The sequence below is a fragment of the Monomorium pharaonis genome, chromosome 11 (genome assembly GCF_013373865.1).
Source record: "Monomorium pharaonis isolate MP-MQ-018 chromosome 11, ASM1337386v2, whole genome shotgun sequence".
Lineage (NCBI taxonomy): Eukaryota > Metazoa > Arthropoda > Insecta > Hymenoptera > Formicidae > Monomorium > Monomorium pharaonis.
Window position 1 is genome coordinate 15,012,057 of NC_050477.1, and position 24,442 is coordinate 15,036,498.

Consider the following 24,442-nt stretch of genomic DNA (forward strand, 5'->3'; position numbering starts at 1 on the left):
AAAATATACTACTATATCTTTGTTAATAGATCTTTTCTGCATTTTAAGAGCCTTTTGCGTAAATAGATCAGTTGTGAAAATTGGCAATGAATAACAGTTACCTGCAAATGTGACTGGTATTTGCGCAAATGTAAAGGCGACTGTGTACGATCGAGGAATCTAAAGCCTATGAAATATTTTATTTAAAAAGTACGTAAAATTCGGCTTCGTAAAATCATATGATAAAATTGATGCGTTAAAAAATATGTATAAAAAGAAAATATAGTGAGATACTATATGTACTTAAAAATAATTCAATTACTGCTAATTGTGCTATAATTATTTACGTCTATATTCGGCATTGTTTAATCGAGATGGAATACATTACGTTTGGGATACAATATAAATGATAGGAAATTAGAATATTCTATCGGGCAGTGCGAGATCGTTACTGCTCTTTAAAACGCCAATATGTTATCAACAATATGTACAAATTTGTTATTATGCTTAATTTCTATTTAAAATTATGATCAACAATTTTTTCATTCAATCCTCTCAACGAATTATATGCGATCGACAAGATGGACTGACAAAAAATGTATATTCGGCGTATTATCTCTCATAAAATGTATATATACATACATTATCATAAAATGATGTATATAATATATTATCCAACAAAGTCTAAAATCGAGCTGTCTCTAAAATCGTAAAATGGTTTTAAAATGTCTTTAAAACTATTTTTACGAAATGTCTTTAACATATCTTATAATCCGATTTTAAACTTTGTGTGTGTACTGAGAAAAAAATGGTTAATTTGACTAAATTTATTCAAGTTGATAAATTTAGTCAAATTAATAACTTTTTTCCAGTGTGTATATCATAGAAGAAAATTTTATATTTTATATAATATAATGTATGTATACATACATGATCATAACATAAAATGATAATGTATTATAATCACTTGTCATTTTATGATACTGTATTAGCATTATTATTTTATGATAATATATTATCATAAAACGATAATATATGTTTATTATTATGAAAATGTATACTATTATCATATATATGTATACCATAGATTCTCGGTATACATATGCAACAATGATCTAACATAGTGAAAACGCCTAAATGAATATCAATTTTCAAATCTGCAATTCGTTTTCAATTTTATGATTTTAGGATCTCAAAAAGTTCCGTTTATTAATATTAGATGTGCGTTGAATAGATCTGTTCTTTGTGAATGATGAGTATGTGAACCTATTTTAAACATCAACATTTTATCAACGAATACGATATTAGCACTCTCGCCGAATATCTTTTGAACAATGATGTTGAACAATGGACATGAACGTTTCTATTATCTAATTATCATTATCACTATTGATTTCGTCATCTAAATCGTTATATATATTATCCTCATATCAGCTATCAGGGACCTAAAATCAAATTATGTTTAAAAAATAAATTTAACAGAACTTAATAAGAGACGATACTTTATTAATAATGTAAAAAGTTTCGTTCTTACTTTCCACTGTAATTGGTTGCCAACTTCATACAGTTCTTTCAGTGTTGCTTTCAGTGTACCAGATCTTTCTAATTCCTTATATTTGCGATATAATTCTAAAGCTGCTCGTGCGTCCTCGGTTGAATCATGAGTTTCAGATTGAATGTTTTTACCCAAAAAGTGCCATGTCAAAAAGCGTAATGATACCATGCGATGATGAGGTAAATGGAATAACAAAACCGTATCTACTATTTGCTCCGGTGGCACTACCAAATTTATTACCCTATAAAATTTACGTATTAAAAAATCACTAATATGATAACGAATCATAGATCAATTATCATAGATCAATTAGTATTTTACCTAAAATCGTTTTTTAGGCCGTGCCCGACGAAGATTATGCCATTGTCCACTAAGAATCTTAATTTTTGATACGTTGATTTTAGAGTGGTGAGATGTTTGCTACTGAAGTTCGCATCTAAATCACCTGGCTGAATGCCGCTGAATTTTGTCAAATAGTCGACCACCTGTTCTTGAGTACTTATATAATCGTCTATAAACGGTGTACCTTCCAATGGACCTTGCCTACTCATTAAAAAACGTGAAAAAATGATTATAGTTTAAAATAATTCGAATATTGCATTTTTTATTTGATTATTCAAAATTTCTCTGCTCATAATGCCTTACTATTTATATAATAATTCATTTAGATCATACCCGCGTATACAGGTGATTCGTGCAACCGACATATGGCTCGGTTTTATAGTAGACATTTTTCCATCACTCCGTAACTCGGATTCTTCCTGATTTAAGGTAACAAATTCTGCATCGATCCCTACCAACTCTCCTGTAACAATAATTCAAGTGTATTAATGAAAGAGAAAGAGAGAGAGAGAGAGAGAGAGAGAGAGAGAGAGAGAGAGAACAAGGATACGAGATAATAGAATTAAAATCATTTTTTTAATTAAAAGAAAAATTCCACAATAATAAAATATTTTTTAATTTTACAAAAAACTGAATTATAAAAAGTAGTATTACAGATTGTTACGATGTAGTATCTACCTTTTTTAGGCATTTCATCTGACGAAAGAGGAGTAAACGTTATGCCTCTAGTTCCGCCACTGCGAGCGATACATTTGTCTTCTCCGAATACATCATACGTAAGGGGGCTAACAAATTGTATCGGTTCAGGAGCAGGTATTGCTGTGTAATGGAGCACACACGGCACTTTCCAATCGAGATTAAACCATACCGCTTCTTGTGGTGTCACTGGTTGTATACTGTAACAAATAAATATGTTAAATGACTTTTAAATAGAGGCAAAGTTTTTTCACAAACGTTCAAAACTCACCAGAAATCATTGAAGATGTACCATTGCGATACGGCGTGGCCTCCTGATCGTTCGTGATAATCTGGTCCAACTCGTAATAGTGCTACAATGTTCCTCCGTTCCTCGTTATTCTTATCATCGATGTAACAGACAACAGCACTAAGACCATATTGTATCTTTTGAGTATTACAAGAGATCTCCGAATTTGTACTTTTTACAGCCTTGCCATCTTCTTCGTTTGATACTATATTACAATTTTGCAACATTTTCTCAACTTTTTCTTTATCGTTATCCCCGCTCTCGGAAACTATTTGTACCATTTTGTCATCTTGACCGTTTTCGAGCATGCTTGTCTGCGCGGACATGTCATTATCCGATTCGCTTTTTGGTTCATTAATTTTTTTAACTGACATCTCTCCGCTTTCTTCGAGGGAGATCTCTATGTTGTGAGGTATCCAGGAATGTAAGTAATACAAATGACTAGGAGGCGATGTAACGGGCGCCGAGGTTGACGAGGTAGACGGAGTAGAGGACGATGGCAATAATTTTTCTGTTTCTGAGCAATAAATTACAATTAGAGTTAATTCAGAGCAATATTTTTGATTTATACGAGGTATTTGTGTACCTGAGTCACGGCCAACGTGCCTGAATCGACATCCGGTTCGCGTACAATTATTGCCATAGCGACAGGGCTTTGCAGTGACGGGCACAGGACTGGAGCTAGGACTGCTCTCCTTTCCCGTTAACACGTTTTGTACTACGATGTCCATTTGATTCTGCCAAAACGCCTTATCCTGTAACAGTTCGTTCTCATGACCGAATGGAGTATAATATGCGACTTTTATGCTTTAATTCTGTGCTACAATTATACATTTAATCTGATGTTGTAAGTACCTGCTGAGTATCTAAGCCGCAGTTTAGAGCCAGTATTTGAGGTAGTTTAGTCAATTGTCGAGACTGGAGAGTAGGTGTAAATTTCTGACAATTGTCACACCATGCAGGTGTAATTTTCTCAGGTCTTAAACTACGGGCAAGAACATTTGTGAACGGTACCTCTTCAGCTACAAAAGATAAATCTTGTATTCAGCCGCGAGTATGAATATGCGCGTTCTAAGGTAGCATGAAAAGAGTCAGTTGAGTGTGTAGTTGAAATGTTCGAAACTTTATATCTTGAATTGTAATTTCAATTATATCATAATCTTTGTATTGTAATTATTGTATTATAATCTTTGTTAAGTTTTACAGTCTTTAATGCTTCACAAATGCAAAATTTATGTTATTAGATTGACTTTTAAAAAATATCTCTTTGTTTAAAAATAATAAATATCTAAAAGTTTCAATCATTTTACACGTTGGATTCACTTTTCACGCGACCAAAGTCTTGGACACATATTGCTTGAAAATAGCTTACAAGGATTACTTATTTCCGGATAAACTAAGTTACAAAGTAACATGATAGAATGTTTTGTAGCTTCTTGCCCACATTTGAGACAGCGATGTATATGCATTTGTTCAGATCCAAACAGACGACTGATCTCTGTTTCGTCATCTCGCACTTCATTCTCTTCGGTGGATTTTTTGATGGTCTTATCTACCCGTAATAAATGCGCATTTAAAGATAAAATAAATATTATTAACAGTATTATTATAAATAATTAAAAATATTGTCAAATTAGCGAGATATATGTAACAATTTTATAACGGTATCTAGTAGTGATGCGATATATATGCGTTGATAATTTTCGATGTTTTATAATAATAATCAAATATATTTTTATTTATTTAGATAATTAGATTATTTATAATAATATTATTTATAATAATAATCAAATATATTTTTATTTATTTAGAATACTGCATCAAATTTAGAAAGTTTGATTAATTAAACAATGCAATCTAGACATCATAAAGCTAATTTTATTATTCTCTAAAATATATATTAGAGATAATTTGACATATCAGCGTTATAATGCTGACATTTTTAAACGCACGGATATTAATCACATATTTTTAATTCCCAGGATTCTCTTGTAAAAGCAAGATCATGCAACTTTTGGAAAGTAAGGTAGAAGGGGCTGGCTGCTCTTCTTACTATAAAAAAATATACATAATATAGAATAAAGTGATCTAAGGAGTAAAAGCATTGCCATAACTTACTGGTTTCTTTTAAATATCAATAAAAGATACATTCTAAAAAAATATACGCTGATGCGTATATTAAAAAAAGCTGCAGTTATGAGATATCCTAAGATTGCAAGATATAACAAGATTGTGAGATATTTTATTAAAAAGAATATAATGTTTCTGCAATCATAAAAAAAATTACAATAATACAATAATCATATATTTCTTAATTGTTTCTTGCTCTTCGGATATATTGTTGCAGCTTTGGATCAAGTAAACAGATCAAATAAATCACATACAAATTGAAAAATAAACACAAAAAGTGCTCAGTGCAAAGACTACACATAAATTGTGTTTACCTTTCGATGTGATCCACATATATTTACCATCCTCCTCCTGCTTTCTCTTTTTTTTCCTTTCATCGTCGTGGTTTCTATATCGAGAACCGAGATCCTCGAGAATACTAGGAAAGTCCTGTTCATTATAAACAAATGGGGGATATTTGGAACCTGACTTAAGAAGTCGTGCCTCCTCTTCTTTTTGTTGTCTTTTCCTCGTTTCCAGTATCTCATAATGTATTTGATGTAGAATAAATCTATTCCAGCTCTAATACCAAATTATAAAAATTCATAAAACATCTTTACGTCAATATGTTATTAATTCAATAATTTTAAATGATCATGTAATTAAACATAATTTAATATTTTTTGCTTTTTAATAAAAATGTAACACTGAATAAAAGAATATATTTTCTAAAATATATATGTATAAATATGTTCATACATCAAATAAAGTTTAAATTATTAAAAAATTAAAGTTAATTTTTGCATTTTAAATAAAATTGTGTTTTGATAATACTCTGATGTAAGCTATTAAAATATAATTATAAATCATGCTTCTGAACTTTGTAACTATTATCATACTTGAATGAGTACAACTAGATTGATCTTTTTCTTGGATTCTGGATCGTTCAGTATAAGTCCTAAAGCTGACGCCTCTCGAACTGTCCTAAAAGCTCTAAGGAAATTCGCAGCTTGGCAAGGAAATCCTCGTGATGTATCCAGCATGTGAAACAAGAATCCCAATTCGCAAGAAAGACAAAACTCTCGTTGGCACGAATGCGAGAGCAATGCTACTCTTACAGGCTCGCAATAATAAAGCAACTGCAAAGCACGAGCGTCTGGTCTGATTTACTTTCGTTGGCCCGAATCATCTCGAGCACCATAATTTTCTTGAACTTACCTGCAGCATAGCATTGCAATAACTGTTGGGAAGTGTAGCCTCCAGGCCACAAAAGCTGGTTCGATTGTACTGATCAAAATCAAAATCATCGTAACCAAGCCGTGAGTATTTCAACTCGATTTTACGATAACGTTTAGGTATGGCTACAAAGGTGCCGTCATCTGTTTTAGACCGTGAGTCCCCCGCGAAAGGCTTCGCGACTAAGCCACGTCGTTTTTCCAGATTGTACGGTATCTGCAAAAGAGGTATTATTTATTTTTATTCCATTGTGAAAATGTATCAGATATTTTTCGTCAAGATAACTTTTGTCTTATGAAATTTGTCATGCGTTATACGTGAGACACAATTTATATAGTGTGGTGCATGAGAGCAGACTTTTGGACTGTGAAAAAATAAATAATACCTATTAAAAAACGCGTTGTAGGAACTGAACCGATAATACGGCACATCGTATTAAAGTTACGCATACTGTTGAACGTCATAAAATCTTTATTATTTCACTCAAGTACAATTTCGAGTATACATTTCATGCGCAACATATTTTACATGTAAATATATTAATCATTTATCGAAATTGCAGAAATCATTAAACGAAAATACATGAAATGTAACCGATCGTGAACACATTGCGCGGATTGAAGGTAGTAAAATATCACGCTGAACAATAAGCTATGGGAATTATGCAAACTTTTTTTTGGTAGAAGATATATTAGAAAAGTTTATTCTAGTTCTTCTTTATGGCGGTCGTTCTGTAAATGTCAACACAAATAACTATAACAAAAATTAAGACTTATACTATCGATATACTACTACTGATATAGTTCAATGTACGTTTCTCCTTAGATGCTGCTACAATTTTTTCTGTGAAAAAGCGAAAAAAGCGAAATAAAGTAATAAAGCCTTAACATTTATTTAACTGTGTAACTGAAAACTGTAATTTTTAATATAATATGCTTCAAGAGCAGTTAAAAAAAAAGTAATATTGTATAACATAATGTAATAAAAAAAGATATACATGATATATAATATTCACTAATAAATATTTAAAAGAATTCATCAATTATGTCAATTATGTGTCACTCATCTAGTTCTATTTAACTTAACAATATATTAAAAAATTTTAATGTAAGGCATTTTAATGTTACAATATTTCAATATATACTATAGCAGAGATGTATTTTTATTATTTATTTTCTTTATAAAAAAAAAAAAAATTTTTTTTTCTCTATGCAAGCGCTATGTCAAAAATTTTCAGTCACCTTGTATGTATATATAAATTGGCACGTTGTTTAAGATATTGGATCAAAGAATAAAAATATATTTTATATTTAATCTTAAACACCTTTAGAATTGAGAGGTTGTGCGCTTTTATGTATATCAAATTATTTGTTTTTCTAGCTTTATATAAATAAAATATCAAATGCTAATTAAATAAAAATTAATTAGATTCCTGTAAATATATAGCTAATCGACAAAATATCTACTATAAATAAGAAAGTCATTATAGTATTTTCAATGCAATAATATAAAACTTCACTTTTTTTTAATTACAATTATTTTTCAAATATTTTCCGCCTCATATAGAATATATTATAAATTGATATATGTAACAAGCTATCGAGAAGAGAGTGTTAAAGAGATTTCAATATTTTACACGCGCAGTGTATATTTATAATTCACCTTGAGAATATAAATTTTTGTATACTACTATTGTAAAATTAGTATAACAGAATACATTAGACTAGTTTACGAAAATATATCACGTCTCTTTATAGACTACAATAATTATCACGAAGTATTATCAGTCTTAATCACATCATAGCTCACATCAAATACTTTTTTTTAAATTAAACACTTTAATGCTAAATTGACCTTTAATTTTTACGTCGACAGTATATTGCTTTAATTGATCGTGTAAGTAAAGCCTCAAAATCATGAAAGAACATATATTTGCATATTAATATATATCTTTTAAATGTGTATATATAAATTTGGATATCAATTTCATGATATAGAAGCAATAGTAAATTCGGCATCAAGTCATAAGCAGAATGGCTTTCGAAATTTGATAAACAAAGATAAAAAAAATATTAAAGATATATGAATAAAATTTAAGGTAATTTAAGAAGAGATGGAGGAGAATATTGTAATAGAGTGGGAGAATATTGTTTCCTCACTTGATTTCTGCGAAAAGCCTGAGGATTTGGTGCGTATCCTATTGTTCCCTGCATTTTCATTGTGCGCAAGATTTCGGGATCTATTGGTGGAGTTTTCCTGTGAAAGAATGGAAATCAATTTACTTGTTTCTAAGCCGTTTCTAACCGTTTCTATGAAAAACGAAAACATGTAGAAATATCTACCTATAAACTTTTTTTATAAATTCTTCAGGCCAATCACTTAAAAGTGGTTGATCTGAATATATCATTGGTATAATACTGTACGGTGTAATATCGTCATCAAAAGAAATGGATGGTAAGGTTTCAATTGGATCGGCAAACTCCGTAGGTCTAAACAAAATGAAAATATACTTGCTATACATTTTCAATTTTATTTTAAGTATTTTTATCAGTTATTTATTATTTTTTAACCGTTCTTGATTTTATGATTTATGTAATATAAATTGTGTCAATTACTATATAAAAATTTATATAAATATTTATATTCAAAAATATGATTTAAAATAAACGCTGACCTAGAGAATGTATTGAATTGAGGTTCCGGGTTGTTAGTAGACATTAGATGTATAGAGCCGGCCGAGTCTCCAAAGCAAAGGCATTGAGATGTAGAAGCTACATCAAATGATAATATCGCCGCGCCACCGGTAGCAACCTAATAATAATATATGACACGTAATATATGACACGTAATTCTGTGCATTCTCTACTATTTATTTTTTAAAATTTTTACTTTTAAAATTTTTTACTCATTCTAAATAGACACGATAATTTACCTGATATAAACACGTCATTGATGGTTGTACATTAGCATATATTGTATCAAGTAGTTGCATTTGTCCTAACGGCGATACCACTGCGAGCCGACTGGAATAACTTGGTAGAAACTTCAATAAAAGAGGATACACCATAGTAGTAACTGGACTTAGTGCTCTCATTTGTCTTAGATCGTAGGCCATTAAAAATCGATCGACAGTGAGGCCCTGACGACTGAACAAAAAAAATATATATATATACATATATACAGATATGTGTGTCAGTTTGGAAACATAAATACAGAAGATGGCTGTTTTTTGTATATCTTTCTCACCTGTTGCTGAAACCACATGTAACAAGATAGTTTCCTTGAACATCAAAATCACTTAAAGAACCACTATGCGTGTCCAAAGTATGTTCTATTGATAATGTATTTGGATCCCTGAGATCTATCCTTCCTGCAGGATTACCGGCACAGATAAGCCTACTGTGTTGCCGTAGTATCGCACAACCTCGCTCATCAACGTCCACCTATAAATAAATACAACAGAGCCATTGCATCTCGCGCTCATAAATTAATTTCATATCTAATCAACAAAAGCCTTACTAATCCAGTCTCTTTTCCTCTAGTAAGGTTAAAGTCGATTATTTTATCCTGATGACCACCCATGAGTAGTCTGGTTGGAGAAATTTGCAGCATACACTGCATGTCGTTCATATTCACCGATCTACAACACAATTCTAGATTCACTCAAAAGTCCTTGGATAACATCACTAGTAAAAAAAGATGTTAACATACGTGTGGGTGAATATTGGTATGCCTCTTCGCAACTGACATCTCAACTGGGTTTGAGACAGCACTAAGATACCCTCGTCTATGGTATGAATATGTCGTATCTCCTGCGACGCGTGGACTTGAAAAGAGGTATATTTTTGTAAACCAGATCCATAGTAAGACGTTACATGACCCTACAACAAATCGACGTTAATAAATTGTCTAGTATGGATGGTTTTAGTATCTTGAATCAATAACGTTTTGTCAATAATGTACCCCTTGATTGCCCATCCACATAAGCTCCTCGAACGTATCGAAAATGGCAGTGGAAACTCCAAATCTATCTCCGCCATCTGCGAGCAATGCTCTAGTTTCCTGAAACTCAGCCCCGGTAAAGTCCTCTCCAAATTGTTCTGTCGCAGGTACATATTCAGTGGACACTTCCCCAGGCACAACATAACTACATTCCTCCCCTGGAATTGAGAATCGACCAATTAAGATTAGGAGAATCGAGCAGGTCTACGTGTGTACTTTTTACGTGCACATTTTCATACCCAGAAGCGGAGAGCAGAATATTTGTACTCTAGCGAAATTTTCACTTGTAACTTACTCAACTGACATCACTTAACTGACACAAATAAAACTACCTAAAATATATTTAATATAAAATATTATAATTACATCTTTTAATAATTTATAAATTATGTTTCTGTAAATTATATTGGAATGCGATGAGACTAAGCATATCTTTAAATACTTGTTTCTTTGTCGCTGCATAACAAAAAAAAAACAAAATATATCCTTTATTAGCGCATACTTTTTTTTACATCGCTGTATAAACTCAAAACAATCTTTTCATATTAAGGTTAAACGCACAAAATAAGAACATCGTGTACCAATTAATTTTTAACGGAAAAGAGAATTCGGTTCCAAGAGTTCTTTCTAATCATTAATCGTGTTAAATTCGGAGAGAACAACAGGCAATCTTCGCCGCATAAGTGCGCGTCGGCGAAACAGCTGACGCCAGCTGACGCGTCGGCCGAACGGTGTTCCGCGCGTCATGCGACGTTCGAAAGCGGACGAACGTCACGAAAGGTGAAGTAGAAAACAAGCGGGACGCGAGAAATCGACGAAGCTCAAAGCAAAATGCGATAGATCAGGATACTTACAAAGCAGCTCCTGCTCCTCCTCGCCGCTACCATGGTCCGGGGCCTCTACCGTGGGATCGTAGTGGCCCAACACCGGGTAGTCCATGATGCGCGACGGTTGCTGTTCTCTTCAGGCGGCTACGTCGTCGCGGCGTCGAAGGGGCATCGAAGTAGCGTTCTCGTCGTCGTCGTTGTCGACGGCGACGGCGGCGTAAAGGTGACAGGAGAATAATGTCCGGATAACAATGCCGATTGGTCTCTTATCATAATACACCGCGCACTTGTAGATACGCGGCGCAACGCACTTACACACGCGCGCACACACACGTGTGCACGCACGCATGCACGCACGCACGCACGCACGCACGCACGCACGTACGCACGCACGTTAGTCGCCTTGGCAACTGTGCAACAAGCGAGACACTTTGCGCACCGCAAGCCGCCGGAGTGGAAAATTCGACGTAATGTACGACCGTCTCATAACACGCTCTTTTCGGCTGCCCTCCTTCGTATTCACTTCATGGAGAAAATTGCGCACTTCGCCGTTCACCGAGATCACAATTTAATTCATGATCGCGCGAGAGACGTCCGCGCGACGATTCCGCGAGATGAGGATGCGCCACCGCGGCCTTATACACTGGCGGCATCTGGAAATGGCGGGCGCGTGTGTGCGGCCTCCAGGGCCGTCAACGAGAATCTCCGGTGAAAGCAACCGGGAAAACGCCGCGTCTCGAATTGAGCAAGTCATTTGGATCAAATTTCAATTAACTTGATCGCCGGTTCATTCAAGAATTTTGCCTACGACAGAATTTCGAACTACATAATCTGTCGCCTCAAATTTTTTTCATATTAATCAGGGTCACTTTCAGAATTTTAATTAAAATTTTTTCTATTGTGGAATAACGTTTAGAAATATTTGTTAACATATATATTTTTTCGTTTGATGTTATATAGAAAAATTACAAGTGTAATAAATTGTATATAGTTAATTAAAAATTTTTATTTTAATGGAACTTGTGTTTTGGAACTAAAATTAAATCAATTTGTCATCGATAAAAAGGAAATGTACAAAAATGATATGTGAATATATATATTTATAATTTTTGGGACGTTAACAAAATTAATTTTATACTTTATAGTTTTTTTTGTAAAATTACAGATGCTTTAGATTTTCAAATATTTTTAATTTAGTTGCCTTAATACTGATGAACAATGTAGCATTAATCATACACAAATAAATTCAATATATTTATTAACTATTGCAGCACATTATTTCATTACATTATTTTATTACATATTAGTGCGTTACAATTTTTATAATACATTATTAATTAATACAGTACATTATTTACATTTCTCAAGCATAAATCGCAATCATACGAATATTAATCAGCTCCAGATACTTTCTCGTCTGTAATCCAGGAAACTAAACTAATGCATGTCTCCTGTTCCAAATAAATATAACCTATAATTAAACCTTCCAAAATGCCTAGAAGCACACCAGCGAACACATCTAGTAAATGATGTCTTCTCATTAACATTCTGGACATGCATACACTAAAGGACCATGCTAGCAAAGGTGGTGCACATATCAAAGGTACAGGCCACAGATGAAGGAAGAAATATACGAGAAATGCAGCCCGAGATGCATGTCCAGATGGAAAGGAATATTTATCAGGACCTATTGAGAATGGATCGTCGTTAGTGTTTGGTCGTCTTCTTCTTGTAATTGCTTTAAGCACAGAAACAAAAACAATGTCGAGCAGCAATCCTGAAATGATTTTCATATTTATACCTTCTAGTCAATTAATCTGGAGTAATAAGATAAATTTCAAGTAACAGAGGAATTTTGTTTGAATCATACCTATTAGAAGATTAACTTGCATTTGATACAAGCTTTTGCTGCTCAAAACCCAAATCAGTACAAGAGATATTGTGAGCCAAGGAATGCCATGGCATGATATCTGTAGAAAGAGGCAACAAATGAATACAATTTAAAGAAGCTTATAAGAACAGTTAAAATAGAGAACTAAATAATCTTTTAAATAATAAATACCTCCAATAATTTATAATGTACTTTTAATTGTTTCAAGGGTAGGATTTTTTCCACTAATTTGACAAACTCGTCTGTCAAATAGGCATCCACTGCCAATGCTTTCCTCAACGGCGTTGGGACCTGTCTTTTGTCAGACTTGAAAATATAAAAAATAATTATTTTTTATATTTTCTTTTGCAAATAATTTGTAAAGAAAATGAGAAACTATATGATTGAATATATATTTTTCACTACTTCACGACTCCAAAGAATGTAATTCGTAAGGAAACAGACTAATTACCATTATTATTACTGTTATTTAAATATTAAGTTCACGTGACATTCAATATAATAGAAAATATCAAGATAAAAATAATCAAAATTTGTAATAATAATAATAATAATATTACGAATAATAATAATATTACGAAAAATCAGTAGTTACCATTTCCATACTGTCTTCTATTATTAATCACTGTTAGCGTAACAAAACGTAACAATATTTATCGCTGATAAGTCGCATTATCTAAAGTCGAGTCATATAGTGAATGACCATAAAAAACACTGCAAACAGCTGATGAGTCTACCCATTTTCGCGTTGTACTAAGAAGTAACGTCAATAGTTCGACAGATGGCGCACCTTAACAAAAACGCATTGTTTTTCAACTTGTCGTTTCGTTATATCCACAACCGGAATTTAATTTTAAGTGCAAATTTTCTAATTTTTCAGTTAATTAGTCGCATTGTAACTTTTATAGAATAAAGTTACATTTGCATTAATCAATCAATGAGTTAAAAACTCGCCTTTTATTTCGAAACGTTTCTATATTTTGTAAAACATTGAATTAATATAATATCTATTCTTATAAAAATACAATAGATAGTATTAAATCGATCAGTAATTAATACTTATTTTAAGTATTTAAAGTATTGCTGTTAGTACTTTTTATACTCAAAATAATTATCGGTACCATAATAAAATACTTGAACTAAAATATTGCTTTATTTTATTGAACAATATATATCGTACGATAATATTAATATGTACTAAATTTTTAAATAAATTGGCCAGTAATTAATACTTATTTGCATTGATCAATTATCAATCATCAATCAAAGTTAGTACTTTTAATACTTATTTTAGATACGTTTATATTAACGTTACAAATTGAAAAGTGGTCCCGGCCGTTCAATATCTTATTTAGCTTGTCCAAAGTTTTCTCCAGGATACTGAGTAGTTTTACCCTATAAACGCATAATATTATTTAATATTTTAAGTACATTCTTAGAATATTAAATGTATACTTAATATATACTTAGTATTAAATAATATTACGCGCAGAGTAGATGCATTTTTGTATTTATGTACGGAAAGTGTACAGAATATGTTTTATCTGTTTCACCGAGGAGCCAATAATCGTCCTTTTTTAACATTATCCTTTGCGATAATTGGTGTAAAATATTAAGTTTAGAACACAGGATTGTAGGAAAAATCACTTTAAACGTTAAACATTTTTTTAAGTGTTCTTTAATTTAAATTTAAATATTTACTAATTATGAAAAAATATCCCGAATAGAATACATAAACATGTATTTATATAAAATTATTATATATAGATACATGTTCACATACGTAAACAATCATATATACAAAATAAACCTTTATAATTTAGCTTACAAACTCTATTCACATATATAAACATGTATAATATTAATACTAAATATATATATTTAATTAATAATATATGAAATTAATTATGAAAGAAATATACTAAATTTGTGATATACGTAAACATATATTTACATACTGAGCAACAAATATAACGCAACAAAAATTAGTACTAAAATGTCACTTAACTTCAAATAATCGTAACTTTGCGAGAACTTATCGTATTGAAAAGTTTTTTTTTCATTTTAAAGCTTGAAGTCTCTAATACTTTGAAGAGGTATGAAAATTTTTAAATACAAAACACATTCTTACTTTTGAAAAGATGCCAAAAAAGGAAAAGGAAAAGATCAAAATCTAACAAATGTTCCTTATATAAAGTAGAAACTTCAAGTTTTAAAATAAAAAAAAAACTTTCCAATACGATAAGTTCTCGCAAAGTTACGATTATTTAAAGTTGATTATTTAAGAATGAAATTTTGGCATAAATTTTTGTTGCGTTAATTTTGTTGCTCAGTATATAAAATTACATACAGTATAATTTTATATAAAATTAGGTTACAATTTATTTGGGAGAAAAAAATGCAGAACAGCACGTGTGAAATGCTGACTGATAATTTAGCTTACAAATTGTATTCACATACATAAATATATGTCCGTGTGTATAAATTTTGTACAAATTTTATACAAATTTTCTACAAATTTTCCATGAATTTATATAATTTTTAAATAGATTTTCTATGGATTCTCTACGAGTTTTCTACAGAATTCTCTATAGAATTTTCTATTAATTCTGTACAAAATTCTTTATAAAATTTTCTGTAAATTGTCAATAAATTGATTGCAGAATTCTCTACAGAATTTTTTATAGAATTTTCTATAGAATTTTCTATAGAATTCTATAAACTTTTTTCTATGAATTTTTCTATAAATTTTGTATAAATTTTAAATATTTTTTTTTTATAAATGCTGTATAAATTTTTCATATATGTATGTATGTGTGTATGTATCCATATTTACTATTTTGACAGAAACAATTAGTGCAAAACTGATGTAGAACACATCAAAAATGGTAGGACTTATAATTACACATTACTGTTAATTAATATGATATTTGTATAATATATATTTTACAATGCTCTTACTACTGGTTTGATCGGGCTGCAATTTGATATTGAAAAACTATAATTCAGTACTGAAAAACTATAATTTTATATAATGTATACTATAAAATGTTAATACTAATAGCGAATATCGGGACATAACCTGGACGTTTTTATGGAAAATGCTAAATTTGATCAATCTAGAGACATCATAAAGGACTCTTCTAAAAGTTAACTTTTAAGTGATAACTCCATAATATCATTTTTCATATATGTTGATGATGTCTTCTTAAAGGCCTCTTAAAAAACTCTGCCTTTCAATAATGCTCACTGAGAATATTTACACTTTACTGAATATAAAAGAGAGAATTAAATATTAATGTAAACATTAAAGTAATATGACAAGATATATGTTTCTTTGGTAACCAAACATCGATGACATTGTGAAACAGCGCCTAAGTTATTTGTCTTTTTATTTTTTACATTACATTAAATTTTTGGAAAAAAATTTCTTTACTCTTATACCTTTTTTACAATGTTTTATCTCTATACTAAATCAGTCAGATCGCCAAAAAGTAACAATAACTTGAATTTTAAAAATAATTAAAAATTTAAGTTTAAAAAACTCGCAAAAATCTACGTCCTCAAATATTTAGGAGAAATTGGAAGAATCTAAAGGATATAATGCTACAAAATATAAAATGGTACAAGGTAGAACTTCGGACAATGCAATTTCAAAATTATTAATTATTGTAAATTTTTTCTTGCTATCTACTACTTGGTATGAATAAGACTGTGCCAACGCAACATGCAGTTATAATGCATGAATACAATGTGCACGTCCCGAGAACGTCTACAATTGGTGCAACTTGAGGCATTCGTGAAGCCCATTGTACATACATATCACATAGAAGAAGGACGCTTACAGCTCGTTGCATAAGATTGTCGAAGACTCGTCGAGGCAGAGATACAGTTAATACGATATTTTCTGATTACAAAAATAACGAATACATTGAGATTATTCTTTCAAACTAACTTCGTTATACAGTCATACAAAATTACAATATTCATCTGCATTTTGATAAATTTATTATTATGACTTTCGTAGAGATAATAAAATTAAATAATCTTTATATATAATTCTTTCGAAGTATTTTAATACACATATAAATAAGAAATGATAATTGCATTAAGAAAACAATGGAGATCACACAAATAAGGATGTTTGATCGTTGTACTATCAGTTTGAGAGTGCACATATACTTATTTTATTTAAATTCGTCGGATTTCTGTAGAAAAGTTTACATCAGAGAATGTTTTTTAAAAAATTTTCTCTCTTTCTCTCTCTCTCTCATCTCGAACGAAAGCTTTGTTACATTAGTGATTTGATTCTAAGCTGCATTTGAGTTTAAAAATACTGTCTTGTTTCTGATGTATAAATTTCTAAAATGTTTATTAGGATCGAAGTTTAGAAACTTCGTACTTGTTTTACGCTGTTGCGTGATAAAAAGATTGATAACAATTTATTAATAAATCAATATCACTATTACTTAAATTAGATTGTTTGCATTTGATTATGTAAAGCATATTGTGCGATCAATATAGGAAAGAACAGGAATAGAAATTACTTTATTAAACACGTTAGTCCGCATATGTGCTGTGACAATTCAGCTTCCTACCGCAGTAGACGCGATAACTTTTCTCGAAAACTTAATTCGCATATTAACCATCGTCTTAAATTGCAAATATCGCTTGGCTAGAAAGCAGAACTTCACGTACAACGTAATAAAAAAGCGTCGTGTAAATTGGAGCACTATTGAAGCCGCCGTAAGGGATGCGTTGGAAGATAGTATTGTTCCTTAGAGAAAGATTTTTCAACGTTGTACGAGCGTAAAAAAGGTCATTGGTGATATCGTTGTGCGTTGCAAGTTATCTGTGGACAAGACATATATCGATGTCGTTGAAAAGAATCGATACATGTTATCTAGTTATATAAAAATTATCATGTAAGAATACTTACGTTATATAGTCGAAGACGCATAAACTTTTCAGTTTTGTCATTAATGTGAATATGAGAAATTTGATGGATTGATGTACATACTGAAAAGAGGATTTACTCATCTATCTCTTGAAAGAGTATTTGTCGTGCCTATTATTTATCTATAAAAGTAAACTTAAAACTACCACGTTTTCAAATACGATTAATCCATTGTAGTTTTATTTGTACATTATATTTTTCAATAATCCTTGCATAATTTCCTAAGCATTCGAATCATTGCATAATTACAACTAATAAACTATATTTTTGAGATGTTCATACAAATTCTTTTAAATAATGTTTAATTTATATTTAAAAAATGTTAAATTCATATTATACTCATTGATTATAGATTAAACAGAAGACGAAAAAAAAACTTGATTTCCATTAATTTCGTGAAAAATAATTTCAACCGCAAAGAGTTAATAATTTTTACCTGTTCTCGTTCGCTTTAATGGCGACGGATTAGACGAATGCGATGATGAAGAATGTTAGTGACAATCCCGATTTCTTCGTCCGATTCAGCCGACTGGCGCCGCGTTACCCCTTTACTCGGTGTACCGCAAAGAGACGAGGTAGCGGCATGCTTCGCTTGTGGTATTGGAAACGAGGAGCGACGTATAAGTGGGGGCGGCCGCGCTCCTGAGAGTAGATAATTAAATTTCCTCGTTTTGTCGTCACTAACCGAATTAAGATCGTCCGGTATAACTGCTGTACCCCGCATTTTGCGGGAAATCTTAATCGAAGATGTTTATTTTAAAATATTTACTTTATGTTTAAAATATATGAATTTTAATTAAAAAAATATGACTAATAAAGATTTTTTATTAACTGTTTTTTTGTTAATGTTTCTGATTATACTCAATTTTGTCAAGAAATTTCATGAGATAATTGTGTTTGTAAACATTTTTCGATCATTTTGCCTATTTCTCGTATATATAATATTTTTTAATGTCCTCTCATACCACGACAAATTTTTAAGTAATTTTTTAATTATTCCGTACACATACCTAACAGACGCAATGCGGAACGGTGCATTCCTGGTATCTCAAGGGACTTTCGGCTTCTAATTAATTCTCTTGAAATGGGACGTCTTGCTACGGATATGTCCACGTTGAAGGAGCTTCTCCGTGATATAATCTTTCCTGCCCTAGACGAATCCTTATGCATTTTTGAAAAGAGAAGGTGCAATAGTTTCACGAAGTGCGTGTCTATCCGAGCATCGAGAGACGGTTTTTACTAGCTCCGCGAAGAAAACAGCGAAGCGCTTATCCCGTCGGTCTCTGCCGAATATCGCAATTAATTCCCCAATGGTGCAAACAACAAAGAATCTAGCTCAATCTGGATTTTAACTTATATCTGGCGATAATTAAGTGCAAATCGCATGCATGATGTGCTCAAGTAATTAAGGACACAAGTACAGTTAATTGCTTGCGTTGGAATAAAGTATCGTCTGTGAATATTATAAAATTAAAATGACAGCTTCGTTTAGAGATTAATTGAATAATTAGGACAAATATTTTAGAAATCATGTCGCGCTCGTTAAGAAGCGAGTGGAAGATTCTAAAAAAAAAAAAAACTCTCCAAGTGAATTTTTCTCAGTGACATATTGCGTGTCGACATATCCCACGCTTTAAGGATACCGAGTTCCAACGCAAGTGCTCAAGGACTTTTGTAATATGTGACGCAATACTTTTTCTCTGGCGAAGCGTATTCGCAGTACTTCAACGAGGGCAGCTATTACTGATACGAGCAACATCGTCACGAGTATGTGGCCTGCCACCGTGACGGACTTCATCTGACGCGTCTTCAAGATCTCTTCAGCGCTTTCTTTCGTTTCTTCGTCGAACCGTTTCCTCCTCTTGGACCTGTACGTCTTCACCTTCTCCTCGTTCTCATCCTCTCTGCTATCCTCTTTCTCTTTAGAGTCGCTGTCATCATCGCCATTATCATCCTCGTCATCGTTGTCCTGCACGTACGTGCAATTCCCGTCGTAATCGTTCACAAAGACGGACATCAAGCGATCCTCGTACTGTAGATTCGGGCAGCGTCTCAATTTTCGATGATCCATCGGGATCGCGGGCTCCCTTTCTTTCTCGCCCAGGTCACTGACGCTGCTTTCATTTCCGCGACTCTGATCCGAGTAATTCGTGTTGAACAGCAATCGTAAAGGCAAGCACAGAAGTGTGCTGAATATCATCAGTATCAGTAGAAGGCTGACGTTGATGCCCAACGACAGCCGTTTCTCCTCCGTCATCCTGGCGAGGGTATATGCGGTACTGCGTTTGTTTACCTAAGTACTTTCAATCCGGAACCGGTGCGGTTATGCCCGCGGATTTCCATGGCAACGCGAGACGTGTCAGACGGCATTCGAAGTCACGCGGTTTCCCAATTGAGATCCAAGTGCAAGTTGACGTTCGAGGTTCGATCAGACCAGCCTCTCCCTCGCCCGAGCACTTTCCGATTGTAATTGGCTCAACAACTCGGGACACGCGACGATGATCCCGACTCTATCGGTGCCTCTTCTCCGTGTCTGGTCTCGACGCAACTGTTGCGCGTACCGCCGTGTGTAGAGCTTGAACCTGGATTGTGATGTTGGCTTCTGATATTGATTTCCCTAGAACCGACCGTACGCGCAAGTCTAGCGGTGCCTCGCCGCTCTCATCATCGGCGGACACCTCGCACATGCCAGTAATTAGATTACGCTTACGGCATGTGGCGATTTGCCACGGGGTTCCGAGCATATTGAAGGACGGCTAAGAATACCCGGCACAATAGGTCAGATATTATTGAGAGGATCGGGAAGGAGATGAGGCTTTCTCTTCTTGGAAAATAAGTTTGCGAGGGAGAACAGCATGCCATTGAAATCGATAATGTTAAACATTACAAATAACAACTCACTCGTTGTAAAATTGTCTTATAGAGAGAGAAAGAGAGAGAGAGAGAAAGAACTGAGGATGAAAATTCGAATGTTCGCGAGATCGAATTCAAGCGCCGAACGGAAAACGAGAGCACACGAGAAGTCTCCCATGCGAAGTCGAGTCGTCGGAATAGATGTGACTGCGGTTTCCCAGTCGAATGGAAGGAAACGACACAACGTGAGACCGTGCGAGAGCGGCGTTCCTCCCGCGGGATTCTCTAGTCGCATACATAAATAATATTAGACAATGTCAAATTAAAATTCGCATCTTTCTGCAGGCAACAATGGAGCGTGGTGGAGAGGCCAACAAAGGAAACGCCTGCCGCGCCGATCCGCGACGGGGCAAATGGTGTAGTAGTAGTAGTAGTAGTAGTAGTAGCACCGTGGCATTTATAAAAGTAATAAAACAGCCGAACACAACAACTCACGGGAGTGAGCGGCGGAAAGGGCGAAGAGCGCGAGCGGGATAAGCCGGGAGGCGAAAAGAGGATGGCAGCGGGAGAGGGGGTTGGGCAAAACACAGAGCAAAGGAGAGAGAGATGAAACACGGGAGAAACAGCGGATCCAACCCGACCGACCGGTAGCCCGGCCGGCATATACGTATATCTTGCTCTCTGCTACTCCGATTCTTCGAGGTTCTCATTGATGAGCTCTCTCTCCCGTGCCATCCGTGGGCAGCCCCCCTGACGATCGCGTGCGAGAGACTCCTTAAAAATAGCCGCTACGATTACCCACATCGCGGATGTACGGAAACGCAGGAAACGATTCATTAAGCGAGCCGGTGACGTAAGTCGCGGGTAAAAACTTGCAAAATCGGTTATTTATAGTTACGCACAATTTCTCATACGGATCTTCAAGGATTATTTTGACAGGTCAGTTATTTTAATGTCTCGGATTTCATTTTGGACAAGATAAAAAGGCAGATAGATGTTATCTATCGTATTGCTAGAACGTTAACTCATTACACGTTTGTTACGAGTTGATTTTCGTGTTCGGCACGCTGGAAAAGTCTCAACGTCCCCTTGATCTTTGGTCAATTCGCACTGAGCGGAGTGGACTTATCATCGAGGTATCGACGCGTTCGTAATCTCTGTGAAAGCCATAATTATCCCGCGCGACACAATTATTTCGAGGCACATCGGGGAATCGATTATCGCACGCACCACGGGTGCGAAGGTGCGCTTCGAGGTCGTCGATTGAGCGATTTTCACAGGTCGTCGATCGAGGCCGGCGAGAGCGATAGGTGGATAGGTTGAGAGCCAGGGTATATAGAGCAGATGCTGCGTTCTCCGGCTGTGGCGGGGTGCGTGATTTTTCACCGCCGACAGCTCCTCCTTCGAGAGATAGAGAGAACCGCGCGCATTCCACCTCTACCCTTCTTTCTCTCGGGGGGCCTTACCGTCGCCTTTCCTCCTCCGTCGGGCTCCTTCGCAAATCCTTCACTCTTCGTTCCTCGCGTCCGGCCGGCGCGCGCCTCGTCTCGCTCGCACCCCCTCGCCAACGTGTACCGGACACGCCACTGGACACCAGTTGCACGATCTTAGATTTGCCGATCTCCCGCGTCCCGAGTGCACCGACACACACACACACACACACACACACACACACCGATACGGGGAGATGCATGCATCCGGGCGAGCGGTGCGGTGGTGCGCGATGCACAGGGCGCGCCCGCGAGCCACTCCCGCAGTCGCGTGTGGCTCGCGATGAGCGCGCGCGTACGCACGCGAGTCACACGAGATGGCCGAAAGGCGGTGTGTGTGTGTCTATTGACACGTCAGAAAATTTTGGGAGCCAGCGAAATAGCGAAATTCTTTCGGAGGACGAGGGTATATGTATATTCGTTAACGCGGGGAAATTGACAACTTCAGGAAATAAGAAACTGCCGTTTCGCGCGAGACACGTGACAAAGGAATATCCTCCCGTATTAGGATATTAAAATTTGCATGAAGCGGGAAATAGATCGCGTGATATTTGTAATAGATAGAAAAGGAAATGAAACTGCCAGGACTTTGAAACGGGAAATGTTCTGTTTAAACATTTCTGCTTATTTATATTAAATATATCTGTTAAAGTTACTTAACTATATAATCATTCGGAGAGAATTAATATGAATGTAATAATTTCATTTTGCAAACGTATGAGACACAATTAGATAAATAATAATTAATTGGATAATATTATCAAAATTTTGTGTGATGATATTTTTGATATACACTCGTGTATCAACTAGAATTTCTTTAAAGACGAATAATAATAACTGCTAAAAAGTACAGATGTGCAAATCATGGTTTTGTACACGATCGAATCAAATCGAATCTCTGAAAATACATTCAAATTGAATCGAATTTGAATTGAACTTTATTATATGATTGGTTGATGCAAATGTAGCGGTGTTTTTTAACAATTTAAAAATAACGGAGAAAATAAATTGTTACATATAAGCTTTCTTTGAGAAAACGTGTCACTAATAGTAAGAAAAATGCTGCAATAAAAAATTCAAAAAAGATATTAAACGTTGAATGTTCAAGTTTTATGGTTGGTATATTATGCAATAATTTTGAAAAGACTTGAATTATAGTAGAATTAATATTTTTATTTTACTGATGTCATAAAAAAATATTGACGCCTGATAAATGTTTATATATTAAGAAGATATCAATAATTTAGACTTTAATAAAAAATAAAATTTTTATTACACCTTCTTAATAAGTTAATCATAATTGATAATTTTTAATGAGTAATATAATTATTGTATTATACAAAAACAACAATTATATTAGAAGATAAATTATTTTATTAAAAGGTAAATAAAAATAAAAATAAATTTTTAAATATTAAATAAAATATTAAGCAAAATAAGTAAAACTTATTTAAAACTAAGACTTGAATTAGGAAATACGAAAAAAAAAACGATTGATTCGAAATTGAACTGGTTGCGATTCGAAATTATTAAATTATTCGAATCTTTTTGATTCGAAAACGAACTTGAATCGAATTTGCATTGATTCGATTTATTCGATTCAAATTTGAACGATTCACACATCTTTAAAAAGTGCATCCAAAATTACAGATACTGACTCTCTTTAAATCGGAATCTATATTTATTGAAAAACAGTAAATATTCTAATTTCAATGTTATATTTATAATTAAATTAATTCTATTCCGACTTGGTCAGTAAGAGTATCCCTTTCTCAATCAGAATCAGTGAAAGACCGTAAATTGACAATCATAATTATAAGCGTAGCATTGTAAAATTTCACTGATTCAGATTTAGAGCGTTGTCTTTCAAAACATTTTCATTCAAATGGAACGTTCATTGTAATGCTATTCTGCCTCTTAGTATTTCTCGTAGGCGATACACATTGTCGAACAGTGCGTCGCGTTGGGTAGCGACTTAAATACGGCTTCGCGTGTCGCGTCACGATCGGAATGTAACGAGTACTTTTTTCCCGCCGCGCTTTTTGCCCGTAGATCTTGACGAAGTCGAGAAGGGGATACCGGCCTGTCGCAATTTCGTGCCTAACTGCCGGTATATTCCACCAATATTAAATAACTCGCGCTCGTCGTAAAATATGTGCGTTCAATTTGCTGTGTAACACACGCGTGGTCCCGCTGGCCCTCGCGCGCGGTCGATT

At 33.9% G+C, this 24,442-nt stretch overlaps 3 protein-coding genes across 4 annotated transcripts; all 3 read right to left on the reverse strand.

Annotated features, from left to right (window-relative positions):
- Positions 1–829: 829 nt before the first annotated feature.
- Positions 830–11,865, reverse strand: LOC105832656 (PAN2-PAN3 deadenylation complex catalytic subunit PAN2). Of its 2 annotated transcripts, none has more exons than XM_012673798.3 (21): positions 11,063–11,865; positions 10,170–10,366; positions 9,918–10,087; positions 9,726–9,846; positions 9,453–9,649; positions 9,139–9,352; positions 8,881–9,017; positions 8,549–8,695; positions 8,366–8,462; positions 6,189–6,422; positions 5,870–6,109; positions 5,306–5,552; positions 4,234–4,413; positions 3,717–3,883; positions 3,448–3,616; positions 2,844–3,378; positions 2,555–2,772; positions 2,210–2,339; positions 1,856–2,077; positions 1,514–1,775; positions 830–1,424 (listed from the first exon to the last, which is right to left on the reverse strand). In XM_012673798.3, the coding sequence occupies exons 1-21, from the start codon at positions 11,145–11,147 to the stop codon at positions 1,410–1,412; spliced, it is 3,984 nt and encodes a 1,327-aa protein (XP_012529252.2). In that variant the 5' UTR covers positions 11,148–11,865; the 3' UTR covers positions 830–1,409. The 2 variants fall into 2 exon arrangements, with proteins under 2 accessions (XP_012529252.2, XP_012529261.2); XM_012673807.3 differs by having other exon boundaries at positions 5,333–5,552; positions 11,063–11,864.
- A 444-nt stretch (positions 11,866–12,309) lies between these two features.
- Positions 12,310–13,686, reverse strand: LOC105832640 (phospholipid phosphatase 6). Its single transcript, XM_012673775.3, has 4 exons — positions 13,522–13,686; positions 13,098–13,232; positions 12,906–13,005; positions 12,310–12,812 (listed from the first exon to the last, which is right to left on the reverse strand). The coding sequence occupies exons 1-4, from the start codon at positions 13,528–13,530 to the stop codon at positions 12,427–12,429; spliced, it is 630 nt and encodes a 209-aa protein (XP_012529229.1). The 5' UTR covers positions 13,531–13,686; the 3' UTR covers positions 12,310–12,426.
- A 902-nt stretch (positions 13,687–14,588) lies between these two features.
- Positions 14,589–20,454, reverse strand: LOC105832669. Its single transcript, XM_012673818.3, has 5 exons — positions 19,577–20,454; positions 18,894–19,044; positions 18,320–18,525; positions 17,866–17,945; positions 14,589–17,778 (listed from the first exon to the last, which is right to left on the reverse strand). The coding sequence occupies exons 1-3, from the start codon at positions 20,138–20,140 to the stop codon at positions 18,335–18,337; spliced, it is 906 nt and encodes a 301-aa protein (XP_012529272.1). The 5' UTR covers positions 20,141–20,454; the 3' UTR covers positions 14,589–17,778; positions 17,866–17,945; positions 18,320–18,334.
- Positions 20,455–24,442: the final 3,988 nt, after the last annotated feature.

Bases quoted from the DNA above. Each gene is read 5' to 3' on its own strand.
- LOC105832656 (XM_012673798.3), bottom strand. From the start codon at position 11,147: ATGGACTACCCGGTGTTGGGCCACTACGATCCCACGGTAGAGGCCCCG. The intron at 4,414-5,305 runs GTAAACACAATT...TATTACGGGTAG, and splicing joins TATGTGGATCACATCGAAAG to ATAAGACCATCAAAAAATCC. The intron at 3,379-3,447 runs GTACACAAATAC...TTTATTGCTCAG, and splicing joins GCACGTTGGCCGTGACTCAG to AAACAGAAAAATTATTGCCA.
- LOC105832640 (XM_012673775.3), bottom strand. The intron at 13,006-13,097 runs GTATTTATTATT...CTCTTTCTACAG, and splicing joins TACATTATAAATTATTGGAG to ATATCATGCCATGGCATTCC. The intron at 12,813-12,905 runs GTATGATTCAAA...AAATCATTTCAG, and splicing joins GCAAGTTAATCTTCTAATAG to GATTGCTGCTCGACATTGTT.
- LOC105832669 (XM_012673818.3), bottom strand. From the start codon at position 20,140: ATGACGGAGGAGAAACGGCTGTCGTTGGGCATCAACGTCAGCCTTCTA. The intron at 19,045-19,576 runs GTATTGCGTCAC...AAAATGCATAAG, and splicing joins TACGCTTCGCCAGAGAAAAA to GATTCGTCTAGGGCAGGAAA. The intron at 18,526-18,893 runs GTATGTGTACGG...ATCTACTCTCAG, and splicing joins TTCCGCATTGCGTCTGTTAG to GAGCGCGGCCGCCCCCACTT.